Genomic DNA, 16,249 nt, shown 5'->3' on the forward strand with positions numbered 1-16,249 from the left:
TTTTATTTCCTTGTACAAAAGTATTGTGCTTACATAAAAATTTTGCCACTTAAATTTCAACATAAATTTAATTACGACCAAAAAAATGTAATTCAAAACTCCCAGAATCCATTTCGACCAATTTTTGTCCTGATGTCTTAAACACAAAAACGGTTAGTGGTAAACAAATTATTATTATTTTTTTACAAAATTGCAATAGGATATTCCAAAATTGTGTTGCATGTTCTTTTTGTGGAAAGTTGATGTTAACTTTAAGTCATTTAATGTATTAAGCTGGTATCTAATGTATGATTCACTTAGTCCTTATCTTCTACTTGACAAATATTTCATGCCATTTGGCAAGTGTTGTTAACACCAACCTCTCAAGACCAATTTTATTATTTTTATAAATGTAGTTAAGGAAATTTTACAGATGCAAAAGATTTCGATTTTCAGGTTTTAATTTAAAACATTTTTTTAGTTAATAAAAACCTAAACTAAAATATAAATAAATCACCACAGATTAAGCCGAACCTCGAGCTTTCAAGACTCAGATTTTTGACAGTCTACTGTATTTCATTTCAGTTTATATATATACAGGAATAATATGCAGAAGCATACATCTAAGAAAAAGAAGAATTAGTGAGTTTGAAAGCATTCAGACAACTTTTAGTGTTTAAATTTAGAGAGAAATGATTAAAAGAAGGCCCTTTTTTGCTTTTTAAAGTTTATTTATTTAACCAGAAGTTCCCATCTCATCCAAGAGTGATTGATGTCACTTCCTCAAAAATGTTACGTCACTTCTTAAATCCTCCTAAAACTTTCAGTGGTGTAGTCTGCCTTTTTCTCCCCCTTCCCTCTCATGGGCAGGAATTAACTTTTAATGTGTGCCGTTTCTGTAAACAAATTGAAAAATTCTTTAAAGAAAAATAGATTTTCCTATGATAGAGATACATATTACCAATCATTAGTAACAGTACCAAGATGCACCCAAGGAGAAGTTTTTCATTTTATTATATCAATCTGTTATTTTACGCTTTAGTTCAATAAAAATCATAGAGGGGAAAATGATTCTCCCTCCCACTTTTTTGTCTCTCATTTTGGGGGCAAGAATATCATTACTGGAACTCTTGCATACTGCATTTTTTTTATAATTTTAGGTTATACTTTTTGATAATGAAGAAATTATCCGTTAAATGTAAAAAGGTCATAAATAAACTTTTTCTAACAGCATTTGATTTTGACAGTTTGAAAACAATTATAAAGTTAAAATTTTGGGTTATTCCACCAAAAAGCTGACATTTGGTTTGTGTCAAATTTATTCTTTAGAAATCATACATGCATTACATGACATTATAAGTTCCCTGAGCATGTTCATGTGTACCTGAGGTTTCCAACTTGAAGATAAAACCAAAGGTTTAGTGTCGGACAGCAAGATCATTATTTCAGAAACTAGAATACTTCTTTAAGAGTAGGGATACTAGATACTCGTGCATCATAATGAATATTAATTTCAAAAGGGGGAAGAAAAAGACTTTGCCAAACGTGTATGAAATGTTCAAAGGAAGAACAAGTTTTCGGCTGGCAAAAACTATATCTACTTCAAGCTCTGCCGTGGAGAGTCTCAACTATTTTGTGTGTAAAACACACTTGAATTTTAGTATTACGTCTGATTGTCCGACCTTAAAACACGGCATTCACTAATGAACAACATTTTGAACTGGAGTCTCAAAGGCAGGAAAAAACCCTGTTTATTCCCGGGAATTAACTGGCATTTTTGAGAAAGAAATTTAAAATTTCCGGGGATTTTCAAATAATCTAAAAGAAGGGGGTGTTTATATTTTTACCTTTTACCTTCAGAATTTCAAAATGTTAGTAATTTTTACTGTTGTAAAGGAAATTACACAACTTTTTTTCTAAAAAAATTATGCCAAATAGAATTAAGCTACCATTTTTTAATTGATTTGTAATTAAATATTTAACCAATTGATTTGAATATCTCTCTAATGCCTTTTTCAATACTACTAATCTGTAATTAACTATTATGTTACATTTGAAGCAAAGGGATGTAAGTGGACATTTTCATGTTTGGTTAAAACATGTATAAAGATTAAGTCCTAGGTAGGCTTTCATTGATTTATTTTTCTAAGTGATTCTGTACGGCAGCACCTACCATTTGTACTGGTTACCTCCAAATTTTTAATTTTGCCCTTACATCCCTTTGCTTCTCACTACCTCATTTGTGTATTCAAGGGGTGCCCATCCGGCCAAGAGCAAGGACGCCCACTAAAAATTTCATTGGCAGTCTGCGCTTGTGCTTTGACCCTACCTCTGGGTGAGCCGCCCTGATAATATAAGGTATTTTACAGAACTTTTAAATATAGCACCGATCTGAGTCTCACTCAAAATACTCTTCTCGTTAGCAAAGGGTTGCTTGCGTAGTTATATTTGAACATCAACTAGTGATTTGAATTACTTTCAGAAAAAATGAATATATGCTAAAAAAACTTGTTCAAAACATATTTTAGTCTTTTCGATTTTAATTTCAAATAACTGGTTCTATACTCAAGGCATAGATTTTTTAGCAAGGATATTTTTAATTTTATACAATTGTGTTTTAATCAACAAGGAGAAACATGAAGTAACTTCCAAAGTTACCCAAGTTTTTCAGAGGTTATCTGTTACCCATATGGATTCTTACAAAACTATGTCTTGCTAAAGAACTATACAATGTGATGCTGCAAAGATATTTTCAAAAGTCTACGCTGACAAGAAACTAAAAAGTGTGCAAACGGGTTGGAAACCTTTATGTACGAAAAAACAACAACCCCCCATTGATAAACACATTTCTTTAACGCTATTTATACAATCAGTAACAAATAACTTCAGTAAAACTTCCCCAAGTTGCGCAGTTCTACTTCGGCACGGAAATTTGTTTTCTTCTACTACCATACCATAACCAATTTTAAATGCTGTCACGCGACTTCGAGATTGCGTTTGACGAGCTCAGCCGGTAGCTACCGGTTAACAGATCACGTGACAGCAAATGATCTCATGCATCAATCAACAGATTAAAATGGTAACCGATAGCTTGCGTTCGACGAACCTCACCGATCGACCGGTGAGTAACCGGTTTATGCCTATCCGCAGAGTTCTTTGTTGCGTTCGACGAACCTCACCAGTCTACCGATGAGTAACCGGTTACTAACCACAGTGTTCTATCATCTATCGAATACCGCACCGGTTGCCATTTTACGCTATTGATTTAAGCACGTGATCATTAGCTATTACGTGATCGGTTAACCGGTAGCAACCGATTGAGCTCGTCGAACGTAAGCCTTGAGAGCTACCGGTTCACTGGTTGCTTCCGATGTCGTTCTATGAGCCTCACCAGTTGATCTACCGGTGGACTGCAACTCTAGTTGGTTGATGGAACCACGTGAAATTTTTGATCAATTATGTGTACTTTTCACCAGCGTTTTATATGTCTGCGCAAGTAACCGGTGATCAACCGAAAGCGTTTGATGAAGCATTGGTTCGTAACCGGTGGCTCACGGTTGCTGTCACGTGATTAACTAACCGGTTGCTACCGGCCGTGGATATCGAACGCAAGCAAAGGGTATGTCCTCGAGAAGCAACCGATTGCACATGTTTGTTTATTTGATGACGTTCTAAAGAGCGTTTATGTTACAGGATGTTTTCTTAAATCAATAGATTTATAAATTAAGGCCTCTAAACTAAATGCCTGCCGCTTTCTCGCTCGTGAACAGGAGGAAAGTTCATCACAGACGATTCTACACGGACGAATAGGACATAAACTGCATCATAAAACATGATTCTTCAATTTGATTGGCTACTGTAAGTTTTAGTGCCGCCTTTTTAGAGCTCCAGGTCGCCGGATATCTAAGCATTTCATTGTTTTCCTTTTTGTGTGATTTAAAAGTCAAATTTCCATTGTAAAGTTTTTGAAAATTGTTTTAGAATACATACGATGTTTGTTCGGCAATATGTTCACAATTTAACGTCTTGCGGTCGAATAAATATTCGTAAGCTAAACTCTAGTTTTACTGTAGCGAAATTCAACCAAGGTGAATATAAAATCCCTCTTTTCAATATTCTAACATTATCTTTGATCAGAAAGTTTTCTCCTAAGCACTTGATAGAATAAATATGATGACTTTGATACATAGAAAACAATTCATGTGTGCTCTTGTTAGGTTAAGCCTGAATGTTGCAACTTTTATCATGATTTTCGGAGTTAATGATCTGGCTCTATTTATTAGCGTTAAATTTTATTTTAAATTTTGGTGCATTTCCTTTGGGTCCTCAAAACAAAACTTTTGATTTAACACAATTTCTTTGAAAATATTTAATGTCTACTATGCAGCACAAATTGCATATCACATTATAACATATTCAGTACCTTTTAGATAATTTAGGAAAATTTTTCAAGCCAATGTACGCTCATTAGCACCATTTATTACAAATTTGGACTTTGATTTCTTGTTATCCAAGGGGACGTCAGGTCGTTTATCTGCTGCAGCAAGGTCAGTTGATTTAGATGAAACAACCGTGGAACCATCCACAGAAGGAGCCACGGCACTGGCAAAAGAAGATTTCTTAAAATCGAAAAACTCATGCAAGCTTTTGTTACACGCTTCACAATAAGCATGTGACTTAACACGTTCAAAATTCATTAGAATTAGTGATGTGGATCGGGTAAATACCCAGCGGGTAGGTAAATATTTTTTTGGGTATTTACCTGGGTATTTACCCAAGGCCTGGGTAATACCCAAAACTGGGTATACCCAAAAACTGGGTATTTTACAAAAAAAAAATGCAGAAAATGAATTTAAAATGTAAAAAAAAATCTAAATATGAAAAAAATTGGTAAAACTGATACATATATGTTATCAACATTGATTAGGCATATCCAGCACATTTAATGTGAATGTCATATTAGATTGCTAAGTTGTTTCACACAATAATTCTTTAAATATGTGAACAAAATATAATTTTTGGGCAAAAATTTATTGTTTTGTATATGGTTAGTTTTACAATGTGTATTCCGAAAGTAATGCAATGGTTTTTTCCAGGCCGCTTTTATTGGTCGGAGTGTAATAGAACTACTTGGTTTAGGTGAGGGGGACCCTAAGGTTTTCCTGATAACCAGTCTCAATGTTCTCCGAGCTTTGGAAATAGCCGGATGTAAGTTAATGTTAACCTCTGCGCATCGACCGTGTCACGGAAAAAATAGTACTCGACTAAGTTTTGTTGCTTAACCAACAAAATTTCTTGAGAGGACTAACAAAATGATTTGTGAGGCTTATGGCAAGTCTTCTGTGTCCTATTCCCAAGTTTTGAGTTGGTTAAAGATCTCTAAAGAGGGCGGGGAAGAGGTTCAAGGTGAACAACGCTCTGGGCAGCAGTCAACCAGTGAAACCGACAGCAATTTGGCTCGTGTTCCTCAATTGTTGAACTTTTACCCTTAATTGACTATCAAGATGGTTACCAATGAACTGAACATGTCGTCTACTGTTGTGCTTCGCATTACTCAAGATTTAGCGATGAGAAAAGTGTGAGGCAAGTTCGTGCCGAAGCACCTTGCCATAACGCGCTGTAAATCCGCGAGTTTTTGGCTAAACACCAGGTGAAAATGCTGTCCCAGCCCCCAATCGTCCTGACGTTGCCCCGGCAGACTTCTTTTTGTTCCCTCGAATTAAGGCAGGCCTGAAATGAACCCATTATTCATCTCTAGAAGAAATTCAATCAGCCATGACAAAGACCCTAGGGGAGGCCCTCAAAAACGCCTTTCAGGGCACTTACCAGTCATGGCAGAGAAGATAGAAGAAATGTGTGGAAGCCCAAGGACATTACTTTGAAGAATTTTAAGTGTTTTGTGCAAATCTATTCAATAAATTACTTTAAAAAAAATAATTGCATTACTTTTGGAATAGACCCTATACATATACATAGTGGAATACATACAGAAAAGTAGTTTAGTTGAATATAAATTTTTGAAATAAATACACCCGGGTAAATACCCTAGGTATTTACCCCTAAAAATAAATACCCGGGTATTTTACATCACTTATTTGAATAAAAAACTTTAGTTCATTAACTGTACTTCTGGCTTCTTCCCATAGCTGTTGACTCATTTATATTACTTTTGGAATTTATGGCACTTTCAATCTTTCAATAACATTTCTGAAGTGACTCATAAAAAACTTCATCATTAAAATCTGCCTTCTTGAATCTACCATCTTTGGTTTATGTTAAATACGTAAGTAAAAAAAATGAAAATGAAAATAAATCCTGAACTGGGTTAAAAGAAAGAAATGAAGATGTATATAAATAAAAGCCACACTACAATAAAATTAGACCAAAAAAGTTACCTAAAAGAAAATCAATAATAAAGAAAATAGTAAAATAAGACTGAGCTAAAAACACATCACAACACCAAGCACACACTGTGTTATTCTTAACTACATCTGAGAATTTTGATTTAACAACCTTTAAACGACCTCAATTTTGCAAAAAATAAATAAATAAATTGAGCCCCAGCATTAATTTCTTCTTATTTCTTCAAAAAAACCTAAATTGCTATTTTTGACTTCTATTTTAAAAAATTTCTTCTAGGATGAGCTCGGAACCTTCAAAAATGGAGTTTTCAAAAACTTTGGTTTCAAAAAACCCCCTGCTCCTGCTTCCTTCCAGTGATGTCTCCAAAGACAGGCTAAAATTCAATTTTTAGTTTTTAAGACTTGTAACTCTTGGTATCTTACCTTTTTTTAGAGCAATAAATTGCACATAAAGAATGTTTCATTGTTAAACTTTTTTTATGCTTTTTAAATTCATTTCATATCTGTTTTTTTTTCTTTTGTCAAACATGATTAATAAATTTTACAAAATATGAGAGAATGGTAATTTTTTGCCTTCCCCCCCCCCCTGTGTGTGTGGGGGGGGGGAGGGGGAAGCAATCCGAGTGAAAGAAGTTTTGTATCCAAAAGTAGGTTTGGGAAAAGCAAGGAGGAGGACGTTTTGTTTTAGTTTTAGATTTCTATAAATTTGAGGTGTCAATTTTCAGAAATTGTATAGCTAAAAAGATGGAATACAAGTCTTGCTTTGTAAGTTGCTACAGAAAAAGGGTTTGAATTAGTTATAAATTTCAAAAAGATCATTTTTTTAAAGAATGGCAAATTATTAACTTTCAGGTTTAAAAAATCTTTTCATGATCTCTAGTGATTACAATCAAATTCACCATATCCTTTTTTTCTCCCTAACAGCAGGAAAGAGATGTCTATCTGCCCAGGCAGCCCGACCGGCCACAAAGAGCCGCGAGACCAAGCTAGTGCAGCAACTGAAAAGTCGCATATCTGCTGCTGGCCCTATTACTGTTGCAGAGTACATGAAGGAGGTCGGAATCAACCCTATGTCGGTGAGAAATCCTCAATGGACTTTCATTAGTGGTTTTAAATCTTCATAGGTTTTTCATTATCAGGTTGAGACTAACACTCCGTCAGTCTGAGCCCTGGCACAGAGAAATTTTGAAGAGGGCAATATTACGCAACTGAAATAGAAAAGAATACCATAACTGAATTTCTGTTAAAAAAATGACTATTATTAGAAGCATTATTGCTGTCATCCTTACTAATATCATAAATGTGAAAGTGACTTTGTTTGTTTATTTGTTTGTTACCTTTTCATTCCTTAACCGCCCAACTGATCATCATGAAATTTTTTAGACACGTTGTCATGGGTGCCGGGGTGAACATAGGGTACCTTTCATTTTGAAAAAAAGTATTCCATGATTTTTATTCTAGTTTTAAAGGAAATCATAAATTTGCAAAAGGTTATCTTCACCCGAATTTCGAGAGATAGTTGGAACACCCCCTAATTTGTCATTTTAAGTTGATTCCATAATCCAAATAAGGCTTATTTTGATTTTTGGACTTATATTGTGAAGTGTTTTCGCCAAGACAGGAAGAAGTATATTTTCATATTACGAGTATAAAACGAGGCTTACCTTGAGTTTTTTGTATTGCAACGTGTTTTCCCAAGACAGGTAGTCATTTTGATGCCAAAATGAAATGTTTTGCTTAAAATAAGTGCATGAATATTTTCTTTTGAAATTAAACTCAAGAGTCTGGTACAATATATTTTTGGCTGTAATTTGTTACACTGTGTGCATTAGACATAATATAATTTAGTATTGAATTGCAGCCATTTTGAAAACTATAAATCACCAAGAAAAAATAAATAAATTGCCTTGGTTTGTCTTTCTCCAGATTGCTAATTATTGAGTGGAATTTCTTTAATTGACCAGAACAGGCTTGCCGTTTCAATGTTTTAACAAAGGGAAGGTATTTAATCTATATTAAACTTTTTTTAAAAAAGTATGGTATATCAACACTTTTTACTTCTTGGCAAACCCTGAACTTTGTGAACTTGCGAAAAGATTTCAAAAACAAATTCTCCTGGCAATTTTTCCAGTTGTCACCAAAGAATTGTTTTTTGGCTTTGTTGATGTGTGAAAAAATGATCATTTGCCAAATAAAGTCTCAATTAACCAAATTACATTCCCAGATTTTCAAAAAAAAAAAAAAAAAATCCAAAAGGACAAGCTTAATATATTTTTGATAGAATGTAAAATAATCGGTTATTAAAAAAAGCTAGCCATTAAATAAATCTCCCTCCCCCCCCCCCCCCCCCCCCCCGCTACATCAAAAAAAGATTTATTTTTCGCCAAGAACCCAAATAAGAACAGAACATACCCTTTGTTTAAAAAAATCATACCTGAATATGCAAAAATTTTTCGCTGTATTATAAACTTGGCAAGTGTCTGGTGAATGTGTGGTAATGTAGTCCTTTTGGCGAATAACTACATTTGGAGGACTATTTTGCTTTTAAGCGCGGCTTTAAATGATATTTAATTGCAAAAACTTAAAATAGACCTCCTAAAATGGCATTTTTTATTTATTTAGTGGGTAAGAGTTAGAATAAAGTGGTCGTGACGAAAAAATCGAAAATCTTGGCGACCCAGCCTTTTAAAAAGTTGCATTGAAATGGTAAAAAAAACTCCACCCAATTAATTAAGGTAAAAATATTATTAAATTCAATATTAAAGTTTAAGATAATCTGCCAAATATATAAAAAAAGCGTTCAAATAACAAAAAAAATCTATTAAAATGTACAGTACTTGGTGGATGCTAAGTCCTTTTTTTATCTCCAGTCTTGCCAACCGACTACTTTAGCTTTAGGGCATTGGCGTAATATGTTAAATTTTTATGAAACGTTTAATGGTTATCTGTGTTTTTGAGGATTGATGATGCTATTTGGAGTTTTGAGGGATTAAAGTCTTTATTCTAATGGCGACAATGGGGAACATTTCTTATTTTAAAGGGTGTTGTTTTTTTTCAAATCCTATTAGAACTTTTCTGGTGAAGATTTTTGGAACTATTCCTGGCGGAAATTTTCGAGGAAGATCATTTTTGTTTGAAAAGGATGTCATTATTCTATTGTAGATTTTAGGGAATGTTTTTCTTTTCCTCATTTAAATTTTTATGTACTATTGTCCTCTTTTACATGGGAATTTTCAAAAATTGCTGTGTTTATTCTGATTTTAACGGGATCTTTACTTTGATCTTTTAGATGTTTTGAACGGAACCGTTGAAGTTGTTTCTTAGAAACTGTTGACTTCCTTTTGATGGTTATTTTAAAGATTTGATCTCACTCTAAAGGATCCTCTCTTGAAGAATTTATATTCAAATTAGGATTTGTAGTGCTGACTCTGTTTTGGAACTGTTGCCTTTACAATTTTAGCCATATTTCTCCTTATTTATTCAGGAAGAACATGTGCTGCGTGATCTCTGTTCCATTCTTTGGCAGAAAGTTATGCAGCAATTTACATAGCCGACGTAGAACCGGGCATTCTGACAGAGACTGGGATTTAAGAGAAATGTTGACTTCATTTATGAACTGTTAACCTTATTCAAATGAGAGTTTTTAAGAATTGCCCATGGCTAACCTCTTTTCTACTCTTATAAATTTTTCTGATTTATATTACAGTAAAACCTGTAAAGTTGACCACCCTTGTTAGTTGACTGCTATTCTCGGGCAAAAAATTAGATCTATATCATATAATTCAACCTCTATAAGTTGACCACTAAAGTAGTGCACTGCAAGTGGTCAACTTACACAGGTTTCACTGTATGCAGTGTTTTTTTTTTTTTTTGTTAGTATTTGACCTCTGCCTGATTGACAAAATCTACATCAAAGCAAGCGAAGCTGTGGGTAAAAGCTAGTTTTACAATAAAACAGTGAATTAAATTTATTTATAAATAAAAATAAATTTTTAATTTTGTTACTTTATGAATTTTTAAATTTCATGATTTTGTAAATAAGATTTAAAATTTTTGAAGAATATATAAATACAGGGTGTTTCTGAACTCTTGGGCAAATCTTTAAGGAGTGATAGTACACTTCAGGACAAAAAATATAATGACAAAAATAAGTGTCCCAAACGTCTTCCAAAGGAGATAGGCGCCATTAAAGTTAATGGTCCAAAATTTCAAACGATCATAAAAAACGGAAAAATTGGTCAATTTGTTTACGGTTTTCACTAAAATTATTCTTTTTATTAGTATTTTCCTGAAAATAAATTTTGAAGATGTAGTTTCAAAAATGCTGATAGAGAGCGCTTCAGACTTTGGAGTAACGAACAACTATTTTTTACCTCTATTTTTTAATCTCATTGGGTTTTTTTTTAATGCTTGGATTTAAACCTAAATTTTCAGCTCAAAATTAGAATCATTGGGCATGATTAAGTCGTGCAAACTGAACTGTGTTCAGAAGTTGAAATACACTCTGTCACAAAAAAAAAAAAAAAAACATTAACCCAGAAGGAAACAAGCGATCTTCACGAAACTTAAAACGGATGTGGCCTATGACAAGATTAGGAAATGATTACAAATTCAAAACAAAAGATTGTTTTATCAAGAAGTTATGATGCAAAAAGGTTACAAAACCATAAGTTGTATAGTGCTCTTTAGCAGCTATACAGGACAAAACACAGGGTAATATGGAGTCAAATAAGTTACCTATGACAACTGGGACTAAATCTGGATTCATCATTGATCATAACATGCCTCCTGTCTAACACAACCCAGTTAATAAAGTGCAGCAAAAATTCAATAGACGAAAATCCAATCCATCGCAAGGGACACCGGTTTGAGATACCAGCATCTTTCAGTCTACTCAAGATTGTTTTTCTTGATACCATCAGTTGCTTGGAAGGTGTTAAACGGCATGAAACTAATGTTAGCTACCTTGTTGATACAGTAGTGGCCGCTCTTATGATGTGCGATCTTTACTATCATTTCTGTTTCTAGAATGCCTTAACCAACCTCAATGGAGTGATTCATTTACTTTAGCTACACTAAGCTACTAACTACCATATCACTCCGACCGAGGTGGAGGCAGATACACACGTACAACAAACCTGCTTCTATGAGACCTACTGTATGTCACTTTAAAAAGTCTAACAATTGTTCGTATACTTCTAAAAAATCGCCAGAGTCACAGTAGCGTCCTTACAACTCAACAGTTTCCTTTGAAGTGCCTTTTGACACAAGCTTTCACACTTTCAATCGTACCTATCTGTGCATCTTGTATGCGCATAGCGCGCTTAGACTTTCGTCACTGGTGACGAAATAAAAATCATCTACAGTTTAAGTCCAAGCATTTGAAAACAATTAATGAGATTCAAAAATAGCGGCAAAAAATAGTTCATTGCTCCAAAGTCTAAAGCGCCCTCTATTGGCATTTTTAACCGACTTCAAAAAGGAGGCGGTTATCAGTTCATACCGTATGTATGTTTTTTTTTTTGTTTGTCCACTCATAGCGTCTCACCTAATGAACCGATTTTGATGATTCTTTTTTTAATGGATAGGGAATGGCTCAACTTAGGTCCCATTACTTTAATTGACCATATTTGTTCTTTAGAAAAAAAGTTATGGGCGAAAAACAGTAATTTTTATGCAATTTCCCTATTAAATGATATTGTAGCGAAGTTCGCACTTTTCATCCGCGGATAACGGTGGCTCAGTGGTAGAATTATCGCCTCCCACACGAGCGACCCGGGTTCAAATCCCGACTAGGACAAAGTGAATTTTACTAAAATTTCGTTTCTACTGTTTCCCATATTTTCTCGAATGTTCTATTAATTTCTGTATCTTTCCAAGTCTGGAAAGTTCCAGCACTTTCTCAAGTTGTATATAAGGAGATGTAACGTTCATTCGTGGTTCTGAATAAAGATCTCGAGTTGAGACTAACGAGTATATGCTTCATTTGGCTTTCACATTGTCTTCGCTATCTTCATCTACGCGACAATATGAAACTCATTGTTATAAAAGTTTGGTGCCATATAACAGTAACATTAATAGTAATTGTAATGATAATTTTGAATAAAGGCTTTTCTAAAGCAATACAGTGATATAGAGCCAAACTTCTTACTAGGTAACTTCTTACTTTTACTGAAATATCTACATTTACACTAAAAAGAATGAAATAAAAAAATGTTGAAAAAAAATTAGAACCGACTTCAAAATTGCTCTAAAAAGTGAAAAATAATTTTATATTTTAAACACCATTGATAATACTTTTAAACATAATTTTTGAAGTTGGCGCAAAAACAAAAAGTAAAATCCATTGTAACCATGCTTCGTTCATATTTTTATCAAAAAATCATCCAAAGTTAGGAACGAAAAATTTATATCGTTACTCAAATATGCTGTCATCAATGCGTAATGCATGTGGTAGTGAAGAAACTGGACCTGGTTAAATTTATACTTGTAGTTGAATTATGGCTGTGAATGATTTTATCGATCGTTTTTGCGCCAACTTCAAAAATTATGTTTAAAAGTATTATTGATGGTGTTTAAAGAATAAAATTATTTTTCACTTTTTATAGCAATTTTGAAGTCGGTTCTATTTTTTTTTTCAAAATTTTTTTTAAAACTACATCTTTAAAATTTATCTTCAAGAAAATACTGATAAAAAGAATAATTTTAGCGAAAACTGCGAACAAATCGTCCAATTTTCCCGTTTTTTATGATCATTTGAAATTTTGGACTCTAAACTTAAATGGCGCCTATCTCCTTTGGGAGACGTTTGGGACCCTTATTTTCGCCATTATATTGTCTGTCCAGATGTGTACTATCCCCCTTAAAGTTTTGCCTAAGAGTTCATTAACACCCTTCATATTGTAGTACATAATCTCCGCAAAATGATTTTAATGCAACTTTTGCCAACTGCGAATTAAAGAGTTATAATAGAACGAAAAAAGTATTATTTTTGTTTATGAGATATGGTAATTTATTTCTTAAGTGCTTTGTACTGTATGACCTTTAGCAGCTATGCATTTAATATATATATATTTTTTCTCATGAGACATTTATTTTGCAGGGTTACTACATGCACAGGGATGTCATTGGAAGCTCTGGAGTGATCACTTCACCACGAATTTCACAGCTGTTTGGTGATGTGAGTGTTCGTCATCTTTTAAATCTATATATCGTATTACCCCGCATGTCGGGAAAAAAGCGAGGTTGACCAGCATGCCGGGAAATTCTAATTCTTCGGCATGTCGGATAATTCAAGGTTTATTTTGCAACAAAACAGAAATAAATTTCCCCATTCAATTCCAATCAGAAAGCAAACCACTGTAAGGAAGAAAAATTAATAAATCAAGAAGGTAACCTTTTTAAAAAAAAAAAAAAAAAGAAAAAAAAATGTGTATTGCATGTAATGTTCTTGTTACTTATGGTAGGTCATTAATTATGGATTTAATTTTATGACAATAAAGTAATGAATTCAGAAGCAATCATTGTTACTGAGATTTGTTCATAATTTTTTTTAAATAAATTATTTTAGGTTCCTTTTAGAGAGGAAGTTTCATTTTTATTTATTGAATTGCCATGGTAAATTCTTAAGCACTGGTTTAGGGTTGGTAACTTACTGCTTAAATGTTTGCTTACTTAGTTTTAATTTAATTTCTATAAAATTATTCATTATTAAACAATATTTTTCTTGTTAAAATAACAAATGGCATTGTTAGTAAATACTTTTACAAAATTAAACTGTTTATTAATACTAATAAGATATGCATAGAACTTATATTCATTTTTAAGCTTAACATGTATTTTTTATCGTATTATTATTTTCCCCTAACCTCATGCCGGAAAGGACCAGGCAAGTGTTATTGAAAATGTTGGGCTTAAAAGCCTTTATTGAGTATCTTGGAGCACTTTCAATTTAATTACAAATGTTAAAGTATTTTTTGAAACTTACCTCCAATATGTTTTTGCCACTCCGCGTCTTGTGTCCCAGCGGCGGATAACTGAAATTGATTCGGGCATGATCGTGCAACATCGGAATCATCCTATGACGTAACACCCGATGGTTGAGATGTTTTTGGCTACTTTGAGCCGAAAAAACGAATAGAAAGATTGTTAAATCACTCAATCAGGAATAGTTGAGATGTATATCTCCAATGCAAAGTAGGGTGTGTCATGGGATGACGTATCGCGGTCATAGAACGTATAAATAGATTGATCGAAATATTTTCAGTGCTCACTTTTTGTTTGTGTTTACTCCCCATTGGCATCTTGCCATTTTTTGTTGACCAATCAGGGATTGGTCTTTGAAGGTTCGGCAACCATGCTAGGTTGTTGATGGAAGTTGCGGCGCGCTCGAGCCGTTGATGATGCAACGTTTTTGAATTCAAGCTGGGCTTGAGATAAGTTTTATTCAGTGTTAATTATTGTTTAAGAATGTTCTAAATTACTCCTGTTTATGGAGGGAAAAATGTCAACATTGCTGAAGAGGTTCGCAGGAGATGAAGTTCATTGCAATTAGGCCTAACACTTAAACTTGGCCAATACCTGGATTGATTTACCGGTGCTCCTGTGGTGGTGTGGGACTGTCATCAGTTTGAAATCATCGATGTCCTTCAGAGTGACCTTCATGATTGGATTTCCTAGACGTTCCTACCAGAGTTCCAGAAGGTTCCGGTGTGATTCCTGTGGGTGCACAAGTTTGTTTTCCGGTATTTGAAAAGGTTCTTCTAGAACTAAGCAAGCCTATCGGCCGGTGCATGATGGAACAGTTTTCTTCGATTACACTTGGTCAAGAAGTCTTCAGCAATGTAAACATGCGCATTAGCGCAGGAAGGTGACATTCTACAATTTTTTCTAAAATGTTTCGCGTTTTTTCTAAAAGTGTTTATTTAATAATTTAACTTTGAAATTTCTGTGATTATTGGGGGGTTTTGTACACTCCAAATTATTTTTGGTATTTAACAAATGTTTATTGTTGTATACTATGATATTTTAATAAATGTTATTTATTTAAAATTACTTTGAGTATGTTTTATTTCTTACTGGCAGACTGCACGGCTTTTTGATGTTGAAGTTCTGTAAACCTTTTATTTAATTCTATGAACTTAAGGTAAAGACACATTTCCCAACAAGTGGTAGCAGAGTGCGTGGTTTGGTCTGCCCGTGGGAAATGAAATATTTTTTGATAATGGATAAAGATTATAGAAATATAGAAAAGTTGGGATCCCATAATTGGGCCACCTGGTCCAGAGATATTAAGATGGTCCTTATTGAAAGAGACCTATGGGAAGTAACCCAAAAGAAATTAGAGGGGGAAAACATTCCTGCACTTGACCGGAAGAAATGTGGTCAAGCTTTGGAAATAATTTATTTAAACTTAGAAGGCGACGTAAAAAGGCTGATAGACGATACAGAAGACCCAAGCGAAGCTTGGAATACACTGAAAGGTAATTTTGAACCCCCATCTCTGGCCAGGATGGCGACATTGTGGGAGTCCTACTTTTCATGTAAACTAAATGAAAACGAATCAATTGGGTTATTCGCTGCCAGGTTGGGGGGAATCCATAAACAACTTGTTGATAATGGTTATGTAATGGAAGAAAAGATTCGGACTTTTCAATTGATTAGGTATCTGCCCTCCAACTTTGACAGTATTGTCCAGGCTATTTACCGGTGGGACGCAAGTATGTTTACCTTCTCCAAAGTAAAAGATGAGTTATTAGCCGAGGAGGGGAGAATCAAATATTTGACTAAAGAACCTGATACATCAAATTCGGCAATGAATGTTATTTCTAAACCCAACAGACACGGAGTGGCAAATGAAAGGAGTAAACCTTTTTTTAAAAACAAAATTTGTCATTATTGTAAGAAAA

General features: G+C 33.9%; 1 protein-coding gene across 1 annotated transcript in view; it reads left to right on the forward strand.

The window, feature by feature from the left end:
* The first annotated feature begins 3,879 nt into the window (after positions 1–3,879).
* LOC129224531 (protein arginine methyltransferase NDUFAF7, mitochondrial-like) overlaps positions 3,880–16,249 on the forward strand; it is a 43,294-nt gene continuing 30,924 nt past the window's right edge. Inside the window, exons 1-3 of the mRNA XM_054858998.1 lie at positions 3,880–4,067; positions 7,266–7,417; positions 13,444–13,521. Of these exons, the coding sequence (XP_054714973.1) occupies positions 3,971–4,067; positions 7,266–7,417; positions 13,444–13,521 (327 nt within the window). The 5' untranslated portion in view covers positions 3,880–3,970. The remainder of the gene's footprint in view (positions 4,068–7,265; positions 7,418–13,443; positions 13,522–16,249) is intronic.

This window comes from Uloborus diversus, chromosome 6 (assembly GCF_026930045.1).
Source record: "Uloborus diversus isolate 005 chromosome 6, Udiv.v.3.1, whole genome shotgun sequence".
Classification (NCBI taxonomy): domain Eukaryota; kingdom Metazoa; phylum Arthropoda; class Arachnida; order Araneae; family Uloboridae; genus Uloborus; species Uloborus diversus.